Source organism: Entelurus aequoreus, linkage group LG07, assembly GCF_033978785.1.
Source record: "Entelurus aequoreus isolate RoL-2023_Sb linkage group LG07, RoL_Eaeq_v1.1, whole genome shotgun sequence".
In the NCBI taxonomy this organism is placed as follows: domain Eukaryota; kingdom Metazoa; phylum Chordata; class Actinopteri; order Syngnathiformes; family Syngnathidae; genus Entelurus; species Entelurus aequoreus.
Genome location: NC_084737.1, coordinates 5,911,743 through 5,926,549, shown reverse-complemented (window position 1 = coordinate 5,926,549; position 14,807 = coordinate 5,911,743). Strand labels below are relative to the sequence as shown.

At 38.4% G+C, this 14,807-nt stretch overlaps 1 protein-coding gene across 1 annotated transcript in view; it reads left to right on the top strand.

Moving 5' to 3' along the window:
• Nucleotides 1–4,770, top strand: part of dnajc5ab (DnaJ (Hsp40) homolog, subfamily C, member 5ab) — a 30,265-nt gene extending 25,495 nt beyond the window's left edge. Inside the window, exon 5 of the mRNA XM_062052483.1 lies at nt 1,939–4,770. Within this exon, the coding sequence (XP_061908467.1) occupies nt 1,939–2,039 (101 nt within the window). The 3' untranslated portion in view covers nt 2,040–4,770. The remainder of the gene's footprint in view (nt 1–1,938) is intronic.
• The last annotated feature ends 10,037 nt before the right edge of the window (nt 4,771–14,807 follow it).

The following is a 14,807-nucleotide window of genomic DNA, read 5'->3' as shown; positions in this document are numbered from 1 at the left end:
GAATGATCGAGGGCGAGTTCTTGGTTTCTTATGTGGGTTTATTGTTAGGCAGTTTCATTAACGTCCTCCCAGCGCGGTAACAACACACAACAACGGCAGTCACGTTTAGTCTACCGTAAAGCAGTTCGTCTGCCGTAAACAGCAATGTTGTGACACTCTTAAACAGGACAATACTGCCATCTACTGGATAACCTCCAGAACACTGAAATTCAAGTATTTATTTTATTTATATGTATAATTAAATATATATATATATATATATATATATATATATAGCTAGAATTCACTGAAAGTCAAGTATTTCATACACATATATATATATATATATATATATATATATATATATATATATATATATATATATATATATATATATATATATATATATATATATATATGAAATACTTGAGTTGGTGAATTCCCCTCTTAACAACACCACGACCCACCCCCCACCGGCATCGGAGGTCTCAAGGTTGGCAAGTATGTGTAACTATAGCTGAAAAAATAGTACAATAGCAATAGGAGAGACTATTCATCCCTGAACACCATGGAGTTGATGTAGGCTTAAAGGCCTACTGAAATGATTTTTTTTTATTTAAACGGGGATAGCAGATCCATTCTATGTGTCATACTTGATCATTTCGCGATATTGCCATATTTTTGCTGAAAGGATTTAGTAGAGAAAATCGACGATAAAGTTCGCAACTTTTGCTCGCTGATAAAAAAAAAGCCTTGCCTGTAGCGGAAGTAGCGTGACGTCACAGGAGCTAGTATTCCTCACAATTCCCCGTTGTTTATAATGGAGCGAGAGAGATTCGGACCGAGAAAGCGACGATTACCCCATTAATTTGAGCGAGGATGAAAGATTCGTAGATGAGGAACGTTACAGTGAAGGACTTGAGAGGCAGTGCAGGACGTATCTTTTTTTCGCTCTGACCGTAACTTAGGTACAAGCTGGCTCATTGGATTCCACACTCTCCTTTTTCTATTGTGGATCACGGATTTGTATTTTAAACCACCTGGGATACTATATCCTCTTGAAAATGAGAGTCGAGAACGCGAAATGGACATTCAGTGCCTTTTATCTCCACGACAATACATCGGCGAAATGCTTTAGCTACGAGCTAACGTGACAGCATCGTGCTTTAACTGCATATAGAAACAAAAAAAATAAACCCCTGACTGGAAGGATAGATAGAAAATCAACAATACTATTAAACCGTGGACATGTAAATACACGGTTAATGCTTTCCAGGCTGGCGAAGGTTAACAATGCTGTGCTAACGACGCCATTGAAGCTAACTTAGCAAACGGACCGCACAGAGCTATGCTAAAAACATTAGCTCTCCACCTACGCCAGCCAGCCCTCATTTGCTCATCAACACCCGTGCTCACTTGCGTTCCAGCGATCGGCAGAAGGACGAAGGACTTCACCCGATGCGTTTGGCGGCCCGGAGACGTAGGAAGTCAAGGTGAGGTCGGCGGCTAGCGCGGCTAGCGCTCCAACAAAGTCCTCCTGGTTGTGTTGCTGTAGTCCGCTGCTAATACACCGATCCCACCTACAACTGTCTTCTTTGCAGCCTTCATTGTTCATTAAACAAATTGCAAAAGATGTCCAGAACACTGTGGCATTATGAAATGAAAACAGAGCTTTTTGTATAGGATTCTACGGGGTACCATAACTTCCGTTATACTGACTTCGTCACACACATACGTCATCATACCGCGACGTTTCAGCCGGATATTTCCCGGGAAATTTTAAATGTCACTTTATAAGTTAACCCGGCCGTATTGGCATGTGTTGCAATGTTAAGATTTCATCATTGATATATAAACTATCAGACTGCGTGGTCGGTAGTAGTGGCTTTCAGTAGGCCTTTAATGATGCACTTACATTATTATATCAACTATCAGGTTGATTGGTGTTGTCTCCTCCAGATGGCAGCAACGAGCCCATCGTGATGCAGCCGTCCTCCGCCACAGAAACCACACAGCTCACTGCCGACGCCCACCACAGCTACAGAACGGACGCATACTAGGCACACGCACACACACACACACACACACACACACACACACACACACACATACACATATGGTCCGTGGGTGACGTAGACGTTGTAGAACCTGCACAACGTGAGCAGACAGAAGATGAAGTCACTGAAAAGACGTATTCATATTTGACTGGAAATGATTGAATTGATTTCCATCAGCTTGTTGACGTGCAAACCAGCGCAATGTGATGTCACGGGAGGTGGGGGGGATTCTGGACTAAGCACTTGTCAATCATAGCACAAGATGCAAACGCACACACACACACACACACATAATTCAACAAACTCCATGGGATTGGACCTGAGAGCATCTTGTTGCAAGGCGACTGAGCTCAACCACCAGTCCACTGTGCTGGACCGTCTTATCATAAATAATTGTGTCATTTGATTTGACCTTCAAGTTGCTTCTTCTGATTGGTGGTCTTCATTAAGCAATCGCCTCTTCTTCTTCTTCTTCTTCGTAACCACGCTCCCACATGTCACATGACCATATTTGGAGATGCAGTCTTGTCTGTCCTCCACGAGCTTCTCGTCCTCCATCTTCTTCCTCCATAAATTCTAACTCGCTGACTTTTCTTTGTAGTTTTGTGTTATTGCAGGACGTCCCACGTGTTGTTCGGTGTTTCTTTGCCGCATTGTGTTGTTGTTGTAGGCTGACATCAACTTGGCGTATTTCCTCAACTAGCGGTGGGAATGGGGGTCTCACTCAACTGCAGAGACTGCCAGGCGTTTGTTGGAGGAGCCGTGTTCATTTCAGTGAGTTGCTGCCCAATTAGTCGCATTTTAACCACAATCACGGTGGGACAGCCTCAAGCCGTCGTGCGGGTTCCAAGGACCACCAAGCACAGACATTACTTCGAGCAGGTTTTGACTTCTTTATTTTTCAATACACTTTCCGTCCCGTCGGGTCGCTTTACAGCTCTGCCGCACTCACTGCTCGCTCCTCGGTTCACTTTTCAGCCTTCCGCATCGTCTGCGTCTGCCTCTCGCTCTCTTCCGCGCTGCATGTGTTGCTGTTCGCTCTCCCGTCGTTCTCGGCTGCCGCCCTTTTACACACTTGAGAGAGGATTACTCAATTGTGCCCAGGTGCGCGATCCACGCACCTGATCTTGTTTGGGGCTGCTCGCTCGCCGTCCACGCCTCCTCGCCGCCATCTTGGAGCGGGCTCCGGTGTGCCCTGCCTCGCTGTCCGACCGCCGACCCCGCCTCTCCACACACGGTCTTCGGCTACGACAATGAAATGCTAAATGGAGTCTAGTGGGGATGTAATGATACTAAAATGTAATAACACGGTTGTTGTGACAAAATGATCACACTTAGCAATATTATCACAATATTTTGAATGTGCTTATACACACTAAAATATGTATCAGTTTTATTTAGGAAATGTAATTAAGAGTGGGTTCAATGTACACAACCGAATATGGGGAAAGACGTTAAAGTCTTTTGTTTTCAAGTTAACATTAAGATAGCTTACGAATGAGTGGTTTTTTCCCCCATGATTTTAATTAAAACGGTAAAAATGAAAACATTTTTTTAACCACTGTTAATCATTAATACCGTTCATTGTTACATTCCTAGTCCAGGGACAACTTTCCGTCGAGACACTCTTGGAATTCATGCACATGTGCATAAAATGAAAGGACTCTTTCAAGCGAGTACAATCGTTACCCTAAATAAGGCTATATTTTTGTATGTTGTCATTGGATTGTGCGTGGCGCACACTACAAAACATCAAATGCATGACCAGGTCAAGCGGGAGTGTCCCATTGATGACAAACGTCCCTGGGAAAAAATCATCAAAAATGGGCAAATGGAGCTAAAGAAGAAATGTTCATACTAATAATGAACAAAAGCACAAAAAAATTAAATATATGGATGTTTATTTAGTGTTTTTATTAAGACTATTTCATTGCAAATTAGAGGATGATGTCATGCGCCCACCCCATTATCGCAGGCAAATTGTTGACCTGTGTGGAACACTGTTTTATTTAACATCATTAATAATTGTGATTATTAATCATGATGTCAGTATTGATACAAAATACTGTATTTTCCGGAATATAAGTCGCACCGGCCGAAAATGCATAATAAAGAAGGAAAAAAACATAATAAAGAAGGGAAAAACATAATAAAGAAGGGAAAAAACAAAAAATAAGTGGCATTTTTTGTGGAAATGTATTTGATAAAAGCCAACAGCAAGAATAGACATTTGAAAGGCAATTTAAAATGTCTAAAGAATAGTGAACAACAGGCTGAATAAGTGTACGTTATATGAGGTGTAAATAACCAACTGGTATGTTAACGTAACATATTATGGTAAGAGTCATTCAAATAACCATAACATATAGAACATGCTATACGTTTACCAAACAATCTGTCACTCCTAATCACTAAATCCCATGAGATCTTATACGTCTAGTCCAGGGGTCGGCAACCCGCGGCTCCGGAGCCGCATGCGGCTCTTTGACCACTCTGATGCGGCTCAGCTGCATACTTGCGACCCCCCGATTTTCCCAGGAGACTTGTGGATCTCAGTGCCTCTCTATGAAATCTCCACGGGCAATTATAATCCTATTTTCACTCTAATTACTAAATAAAGGGCGTGCCCTAAATGCACTGAAGTAATTGCCCTCTATAGCATTTACTAACAGCGTGCCAGCCCGGCCACATGTTGTATGTAGCTTTTACTTGCACACGTAGGAGACAGCAAAGCATACTTACTCATCAGCCACACAGCTTACACTGACGGTAGTGTAACACAACACAAACAATACCCAGAATCCCATGCAGCCCTAACTCTTCCGGTCTAGATTATATACCCCCGCTACCACCAAACCCCCCCACACATCAACCCCCCCCCCCCCTCCGTGCGTCGGTTGAGCGGAAGAGTTAGGGCTGCATGGGATTCTGGGTATTTGTTGTGTTGTGTTTATGTTGTGTTACAGTGCAGATGTTCTCCAGAAATGTGTTTGTCATTCTTTTTTGGTGTGGGTTCAAAGTGTGGCGCATATTTGTAACGTAACAGTGTTAAAGTTGTTTTTGTACGGCTACCGTCAGTGTAAGCTGTGTGGCTGTTGAACTAGTACGCCTTGCTGTCACTTACGTGAGCAAGCTGAAGCTGCATTCTACATGTGGTCGAGCAGGTACACTGTTTGGGCAGACTGTAGAGGGCGCCAAAAGCAGTGCCATCACGCCCTGATATTCGGGAGTCTCACGGAAATAATGAGAGGATTGGCAACTATGACGCTATCAAGCGCCATTCATTCAAAACTCGCGGGCCGCACTAACATCAAATTTCCATATTAAGGTGTGTGCCGGTGCGTGTGTTTGAGACCCCTGGTTAACATAGCACAAAGCAATTTAAGCTTTGTATGCGGTTTTTTTCATTTTAAATTTTTTTTTTGTGGCTCCCATTATTTTCTTTAATTTGTGAAACTTGCCAAAATGGCTCTTTGAGTGGTAAAGGTTGCCGACCCCTGGTCTAGTCTCTTACGTGGATGAGATAAATAATATTATTGGATATTTTCCGCTAATGTGTTCATCATTACACACACAAGTCGCTCCCGAGTATAAGTCGCACCCCCAAAACTATGAAGTCCGAAAAATACGGTATATATATATATAATTTGGCCATAATGGAGCCAATGCTACATTTGGAATGTCCTTAAAGTCCAGACACATTGGCAAAAATGTATTAGACAATTGAAAAAATAAACATTTAAATAAAAAAAATATTCATTCATATTAAAATATTTATTACATTTTTTATCAATTTTAAAACTATGACTACCACCAACTTTATTTCTATTCATTATTATTTTGATACATTTTTGTTGCGTGTGTATATTTGCAGTGAAATAGATGCGTCAAGTTGTGCCGCAAGAGGCACATTATTATTATTATTATTATTATTATTAAGAGGCAGGGGGACTTGTAGTATTAGTGTCTTTGTTCATGCTTGAATGATACACAAGTCTTCCACCAGGTGGCAGCAGTGTTGGAATGAATCAGGCTGACCATCAGTGACAATAATGATTGTTTTACACCAGGGGTCACCAACCTTTTTGAAACCAAGAGCTACTTCTTGGGTAGTGATTAATGCGAAGGGCTACCAGTTTGATACACACTTAAATAAATTGCCAGAAATAGCCAATTTGCTCAATTTACCTTTAACTCTATGTTATTATTAATAATTAATGATATTTACACTTAATTGAACGGTTTAAAAGAGGAGAAAACACGAACAAAAATGACAATTCAATTTTGAAACATAGTTTATCTTCAATTTCGACTCTTTAAAATTCAAAATTCAACCGAAAAAAAGAAGAGAAAAACTAGCTAATTTAAATGTTTTTGAAAAAATTAAAAAAAGAATTAATGGAACATCATTAGTAATTTTTCCTGATTAAGATTAATTTTAGAATTTTGATGACATGTTTTAAATAGGTTAAAATCCAATCTGCACTTTGTTAGAATATATAACAAATTGGACCAAGCTATATTCCTAACAAAGACAAAGATTTTCCAGAAAAAATGTTTTAAAAGAAATTCAAAAGACTTTGAAATAAGATTGAAATTTGATTCTACAGATTTTCTAGATTTGCCAGAATAATTTTTTTGAATTTCAATCATAATAAGTTTGAAGAAATATTTCACAAATATTCTTTGTCGAAAGAACAGAAGCTAAAATGAAGAATTAAATTAAAATGTATTTATTATTCTTTACAATAAAAAAAAAATTAGTTTACTTGAACATTGATTTAAATTGTCAGGAAAGAAGAGGAAGGAATTTAAAAGGTAAAAAGGTATATGTGTTTAAAAATCCTAAAATCATTTTTAATGTATTTTTTTCTCTAAAATTGTCTTTCTGAAAGTTATAAGAAGCAAAGTAAAAAAATGTATGAAATTATTTAAACAAGTGAAGACCGAGTCTTTAAAATATTTTCTTGGATTTTCAAATTCTATTTGAGTTTTGTCTCTCTTAGAATTAAAATGTCGGGCAAAGCGAGACCAGCTTGCTAGTAAATAAATAAAATTAAAAAAATAGAGGCAGCTCACTGGTAAGTGCTGCTATTTGAGCTATTTTTAGAACAGGCCAGCGGGCTACTCATCTGGTCCTTACGGGCGACCTGGTGCCCGCGGGCACCGCGTTGGTGACCCCTGGTTTACACAAACCCCGAAAGCCATTATTTGAGGAAATACATTGTGGAGTCTAAACTATGTGATTTGTTCCCTGTGGTTTCTGCACACACACACACACACACACACACACACACACACACACACACACACACACACACACACACACACACACGCAATAAAGAAGGTTAGCAAGAAGCACATCTTCCCCCCTTCATGCAAATGTTCTCTCAGGGACCCTGCAGGTTTGAAATCATCTATATTTCTAGCTTCACGCGTACTTCCTGTCTGCTCTCATTGACATATCTTAACTTCCCTTTGTGTAAAAGTAGTTTGTCCAAGCCAAACAGACCAAACGTGCGACTGAAGTCAGAGTTTATAGACGTCTCGTGTGTTGTCTTTCCTCCTCCACAAATGTTGTAAGTGTGAATATAGTGAGCAGATGTTGTATTTATTGTTCTCCACTTTTTCATGAACGCAAGATGTATAGAGTTTGAAGAAGCCACACGTTTTCTAGAACGTTGTAGAGGTTTTGTCTTTAGCTTGCTGACATGTTGGTGCTCAACATGTAGTCTTTTAAAAATAATTATAATAAACATTTTCCATGCTTTACATCCCTTGTCTGCTTTGTCTTTAGGGCAGTGGTTCTTAACCTTGCTGGAGGTAGCGAAACCCACCAGTTTCATATGCGCATTCACCCAACCCTTCTTTAGTGAAAAATAAAATGTTATTTTTTTTCCAATTCAAGACAAAGTTATATGTTTTTGGTAACACTTTAGTATGGGGAACATATTCTAAGTAACAAAGACTTCATTTAGAGTTTTTTGGACACTAGGGGAACATATTCTAAGTAACAAAGACTTAATTTAGAGTTATTTAGACACTAGGGGAACATATTCTCAGTAACAAAGACTTAATGTAGAGTTATTTGGACACTAGGGGAACATATTCTAAGTAACAAAGACTTAATTTAGAGGTTTTTGGACACTAGGGGAACATATTCTAAGTAACAAAGACTTAATTTAGAGTTATTTGGACACTAGGGGAACATATTCTAAGTAACAAAGACTTAATTTAGAGTTATTTGGACACTAGGGGAACATATTCTAAGTAACAAAGACTTAATGTAGAGTTATTTGGACACTAGGGGAACATATTCTAAGTAACAAAGACTTAATTTAGAGTTATTTGGACACTAGGGGAACATATTCTAAGTAAGAAAGACTTAATTTAGAGTTATTTGGTTAGGGTTAGGGTTAGAGGGTCAGGGTTAGAGGGTCAGGGTTAGAGGGTTAGGGTCAGGGTTAGGGTTAGAGGGTTAGGGCCAGGGTTAGAGGGTTAGGGTCAGGGTTAGAGGGTTAGGGTCAGGGTTAGAGGGTCAGGGTTAGAGGGTTAGGGTCAGGGTTAGGGTTAGAGGGTTAGGGCCAGGGTTAGAGGGTTAGGGTCAGGGTCAGGGTTAGAGGGTTAGGGTCAGGGTTAGAGGGTCAGGGTTAGAGGGTTAGGGTCAGGGTTAGGGTTAGGGCCAGGGTTAGAGGGTTAGGGTCAGGGTTAGAGGGTTAGGGTTATAATAAGGCCATGCCGAATAAGGCATTAATAAGTACTTAATAATGACTAGTTAAGAGCCAATATGTTACTAATTTGCATGTTAATAAGCAACTAATTAATGGTGAATATGTTCCCCATACTAAAGTGTTACCATGTTTTATTACTGGTGCACAAAATGAAGCGTGCATGAACATCACCTTGTTCAAAGAACAAAAGCAACACAGTGCATATAAACTCACAACAAATGACACACCTGCAAACCAGTCTGCTGTTGCCGTATCCGTAATACGCCGATAGGGAGAAGTTTGTATTTACACGATGAGTCGGGTGTGTCTTGACCTCCGCCGAACCCCTGAGGCCGTTCCATCGAACCCAGGTTAAGAACCTCTGCTTTTTTTTCTTCTTTTTTTTGCTGTAGGGCGGGGGTCGGCAACCCGCGGCTCTAGAGCCGCATGCGGCTCTTTAGCGCCGCCCTAGTGGCTCTCTGGAGATTTTTCAAAAATGTATGAAGAATGGAAAAAGATGAGGGGAAAAAATGTATTTTTTTGTTTTAGTATGGTTTCTGTAGGAGGACAAACATGACACAAACCTCCCTAATTGTTATAAATCACACTGTTTATATCAAATATGCTTCACTCATTCGAGTATTTGGCGAGCGCCGTTTTGTCCTACTTATTTTGGCGGTCCTTGAACTCGCCGTATAGTTTGTGTACATGTATAAATTTCTCCGACTTTCTAGGACGTGTTTTATGCCACTTTTTCTGTCTCATTTTGTCCACCACACTTTTAACGTCGTGCGTGAGTGCACAAAGGTGAGTTTTGTTGATGTTATTGACTTGTGTGGAGTGCTAATCAGACATATTTAGTCACTGCATGACTGCAAGCTAATCGATGCTAACATGCTATTTAGGCTAGCTACATGTACATATTGCATCATTATGCCTCATTTGTAGCTATATTTGAGCTCATTTAGTTTCCTTTAAGTCCTCTTAATTAAATGTATATCTCATGACACACTATCTGTATGTAATATGGCTTTTAATTTTTTGCGGCTCCAGACAGATTTTTTTTTTGTATTTTTGGTCCAATATGGCTCTTTCAACATTTTGGGTTGCCGACCCCTGCTTTAGGGGAATTACTCGCTAAAATGTTTCATTGTTGGAGGAACACCACACAGCATATTCCCACATGTCGGCAAATAACCTGAAATGAGACTTTAATGTCAAATTGACGGCCACGGGGGTGGATATTCTTCCGGGTTCAGCCAGTTTAATGATCAGCTAGCTGATAAGAAGATAAGGTACTTTTTTTTAAAAAAATGAATCAAATTAAATAAGATAAATAAATTAAAAACATTTTCTTGAATAAAAAATAAAGTAAAACAATATAAAAACAGTTACATAGAAACTAGTAATGAATGAAAATTAGTAAAATTAACTGTTAAAGGTTAGTACTATTAGTGGAGCAGCAGCATGCACAATCATGTGTGCTTACGGACTGTATCCCTTGCAGACTGTATTGATATATATTGATATATAATGTAGGAAGCAGAATATTAATAACAGAAAGAAACAACCCTTTTGTGTGAATGAGTGTAAATGGGGGAGGGAGGTTTTTTGGGTTGGTGCACTAATTGTAAGTGTATCTTGTGTTTTTTATGTGGGTTTAATTTTTTTTTTAAAAACGATACTGATAATTAAAAAAACCGATACCGATAATTTCCGATATTACATTTTAACGCATATATCGGCCGGTAATATCGGCAGGCCGATATTATCGGACATCCCTAGTTAGTACTATTAGTGGAGCAGCAGCACGCACAATCATGGACTGTATCCCTTGCAGACTGTATTGATATATATTGTTAATATTAATAACTGTATCCCTTGCAGACTGTATTGATATATATTGATATATAATGTAGGAAGCAGAATATTAATAACAGAAAGAAACAACCCTTTTGTGTGAATGAGTGTAAATGGGGGAGGGAGGTTTTTTGGGTTGGTGCACTAATTGTAAGTGTATCTTGTGTTTTTTATGTGGATTTAATAAAAATAAAAAAAATAAAAAAATAAAAAACGATACTGATAATAAAAAAAACCGATACCGATAATTTCCGATATTACATTTTAACGCATTTATCGGCCGGTAATATCGGCAGACCGATATTATCGGACATCTCTAGTTAAGACCTTTGTTAGATGGGAATCTGGGTTTAACGTGGTTAGTGGAGCTCCCCCTGGTGTTGTGGTTATAGCGGTCATTTACGTTAAGGAAGTAGTTTGACATGTACTTCGGTATCAGGGAGGTGTAGCGGATTTTATAGACCAGGCTCAGTGCAAGTTGTTTTACTCTGTCCTCCACCCTGAGCCAGCCCACTTTGGAGAAGTGGGTAGGAGTGAGGTGGGATCCGGGGTGGAAAATGATCCTAAATGATGTCAGTAAGATATTACAGCTTGTTGCTGAGATGTGATGAGCTATATTGAGTCAAACATGCTTGAAACTAGAATATCAAGTGTTGCAAAGCTGTGTCATCAACACTCACAAGTATAAAACTACTTTTTTCAAAGTAAAATTGTCTCATTTCAAGCGTGAAATAAAAAATCATTGTGTCTCATAATTAAAACAGATGACAGCCAAATGGACTTTGCTGTTTTATTTTCAATGAAACAATAGAAAACACGTACTCATATAGTAGTACAGTTGGCACAGTACAGTAAACTGACAGTTCATATTTCAACATTTCAAACAATTTTGAACAGAAATAGTTCATGCACATTCAGGTAAATTCTTCAAAAATACAATTAAAAAAAATTTGGCCGGGGGGCTGGCTGTAAATATATATATATATATATATATATATATATATATATATATATATATATATATATATATATATATATATATATATATATATATATATATATATATATATATTCCTTGTGCACTAATGACTGAAAGAGCATGCACTTGGCATGATGATGTCATGTTATCCATGGAAAAATGCATTTTTAGACAATATAATTTGCCTGAGCGGCTAGGAGACCCCGAGAGTAACAAGATGTTGCCTTGTTGCCTTTCCATTAAGAACAATAAACTAGTTTTTAGTATAAGTTTGCTGCTTTCAAGAAATGTAATGCCGAGCGCATATCATTATGTCAAGATAATGGCACTAGCATTTACTTCATTTAAGAATATTTTTCAACATATTGAGCAAAAAGGTCTCATATTTGGGTTTTTTCTACCAAGAAAAGTGCACTTGTTATTAGTGAGAATATACTTATTTGAAGCTATTTTTGGGTTCATTGAGGTTAGCTAATTTAACTTGTTTTGGAAAGTCTTGACAAGCCAAATTTTCTTGTTCTATTGGCAGATAATTTTGCTTAGTTCAAGTAAAATACCCCTCATTTTTGTATTTTTTTCCCCTTGTTTTTTAACACTGACTTTTTGCAGCTGCTCTAAAAGGGGCTCTATCTAAAAGCTAGAGCAGGGGTCACCAACCTTTTTGAAAGCAAGAGCTACTTCTTGGGTACTGATGAATGCGAAGAGCTACCAGTTTGATACACACTTAAATAAATTGCCAGAAATAGCCAATTTGCTCAATTTACCTTTAAATCTATGTTATTATTAATAATTAATGATATTTACACTTAATTGAACGGTTTAAAAGCGGACAAAACACGAAAAAAATGACAATTAAATTTAGAAACATAGTTTATCTTCAATTTCGACTCTTTAAAATTCAAAATTCAACCGAAAAAAAGAAGAGAAAAACTAGCTAATTCGAATCTTTTTGAAAATTTTTTTAAAAAGAATTTATGGAACATCATTAGTAATTTTTCCTGATTAAGATTAATTTTAGAATTTTCATAACATGTTTTAAATAGGTTAAAATCCAATTTACACTTTGTTAGAATATATAACAAATTGGACCAAGCTATATTTCTAACAAAGACAAATCATTATTTCTTCTAGATTTTCCAGAACAACATTTTTTAAAGAAATTAAAAAGACTTTGAAATAAGATTTAAATTTGATTCTACAGATTTTCTAGATTTGCCAGAATATTTTTATTTTATTTTAATCATAATAAGTTTGAAGAAATATTTCACAAATATTCTTCGTCGAAAAAACAGAAGCTAAAATGAAGAATTAAATTAAAATGTATTCATTATTCTTTACAAGAAAAAAAATAAATGTACTTGAACATTGATTTAAATTGTCAGGAAAGAAGAGGAAGGAATTCAAAAGGTAAAAAGGTATATGTGTTTAAAAATCCCAAAATCATTTTTAAGGTTGTATTTTTTCTCTAAAATAGTCTTTCTAAAAGTTATAAGAAGCAAAGTAAAAAAATTAATGAATTTATTTAAACAAGTGAAGACCAAGTCTTTAAAATATTTTCTTGGATTTTCAAATTCTATTTGAGTTTTGTCTCTCTTAGAATTAAAAATGTCGGGCAAAGCGAGACCAGCTTGCTAGTAAATAAATAAAATTTAAAAAAATAGAGGCAGCTCACTGGTAAGTGCTGCTATTTGAGCTATTTTTAGAACAGGCCAGCTTGCTACTCATCTGGTCCTTACGGGCTACCTGGTGCCCGCGGGCACCGCGTTGGTGACCCCTGAGCTAGAGTATATCAATAAAAAAAGCACATTCAAGTAATTTAACAACAAATATATTTTATGAATAACACCAAAAAAAAAAAAAAAAAAAGATTGAAATAACAGAATTGTGCTGAGATGATGTAATAATATCATCAAACACAAATGAGTGTTCATGAATGATGCAACTTCCTGTGGACTATGTTGGAATATTCCACATTTTAGTTAATGTCATCAATCAATCAAAGTTTATTTATATAGCCCTTAATCCAGTGACGTGCGGTCACTAGAGGCAGGTGCATTTGACCCATCCCCTTGTTCACCCCCTGGAAGGTGAGGGGAGCAGTGGGCAGCAGCGGCGCCGCGCCCGGGAATAATTTTTGGGGATTTAACCCCCAATTCCAAGCCTTGATGCTGAGTGCCAAGCAGGGAAGAATGCTGGTATGAGATTTTAAACACAACCCGTTAATTGCTGCCAATCAAATGGTGAATAAGATACTCTTTAGGGTTCATATGTTTGTAAATGTGACTGTGATGAAGTCAGTGCCTCACCAGCCATGAACCTCACCGCACGTCACTGGTGTGTAGCAATAGTGTGTGTTTATGCTGAGTGTGTAGCCATGTGGTGTAAGTGTGTGTGTTTATGCTGAGTGTGTAGCAATAGTGTGAAAGTGTATGTTTGTGATGAGTGTGTAGCAATAGTGTGTGTTTATGCTGAGTGTGTAGCCATGTGGTGTAAGTGTGTGTGTTTATGCTGAGTGTGTAGCAATAGTGTGAAAGTGTATGTTTGTGATGAGTGTGTAGCAATAGTGTGTGTGTTTGTGCTGAGTGTGTAGCAATGTCGTGTAAGTGTGTGTGTGTTTGTGCTGAGTGAGGGTCATGTGACCTGAGTCACCAGGGTCTTCATGATTGTGTGTCAGTGTGACACCTGAGAGTGTGGCCCGATTTGTCACTGCCTCATATGGTGTGTGTGTGTGTGTGTGTGTGTGTGTGTGTGTGTGTGTGTGTGTGTGTGTGTGTGTGTGTGTGTGTGTGTGTGGGATGGGGTCAGGGGTGAGCATGCACAAACATGAAAGTGTGTGTGTGTGTGTGTGTGTGTGTGTGTGTGTGTGTGTGTGTGTGTGTGTGTGTGTGTGTGAAGAAGCACACAAAATGTTGCTGATAGTTGAAGGTGATGATGAGAAAGGGGTGTGGTCATACACCACGTGACCTACCAAGTGCCACACCCCCCCCCCAACTCACCCCCACCAAGGCAGATTTAGCTCAGTGTCCCAGGAGCTGCTCTTAGTTGTCTCACACACACACACACACACACACACACACACACACACACACACACACACACACACACACACACACACACACACACACACACACACACACACACACACACCACAGAAGGAAGAAGGTTGTCATTCATTTCTAGAAGAGCTGCTGGAGAGAGAAGATCATCTTCTAAATAAGGTAA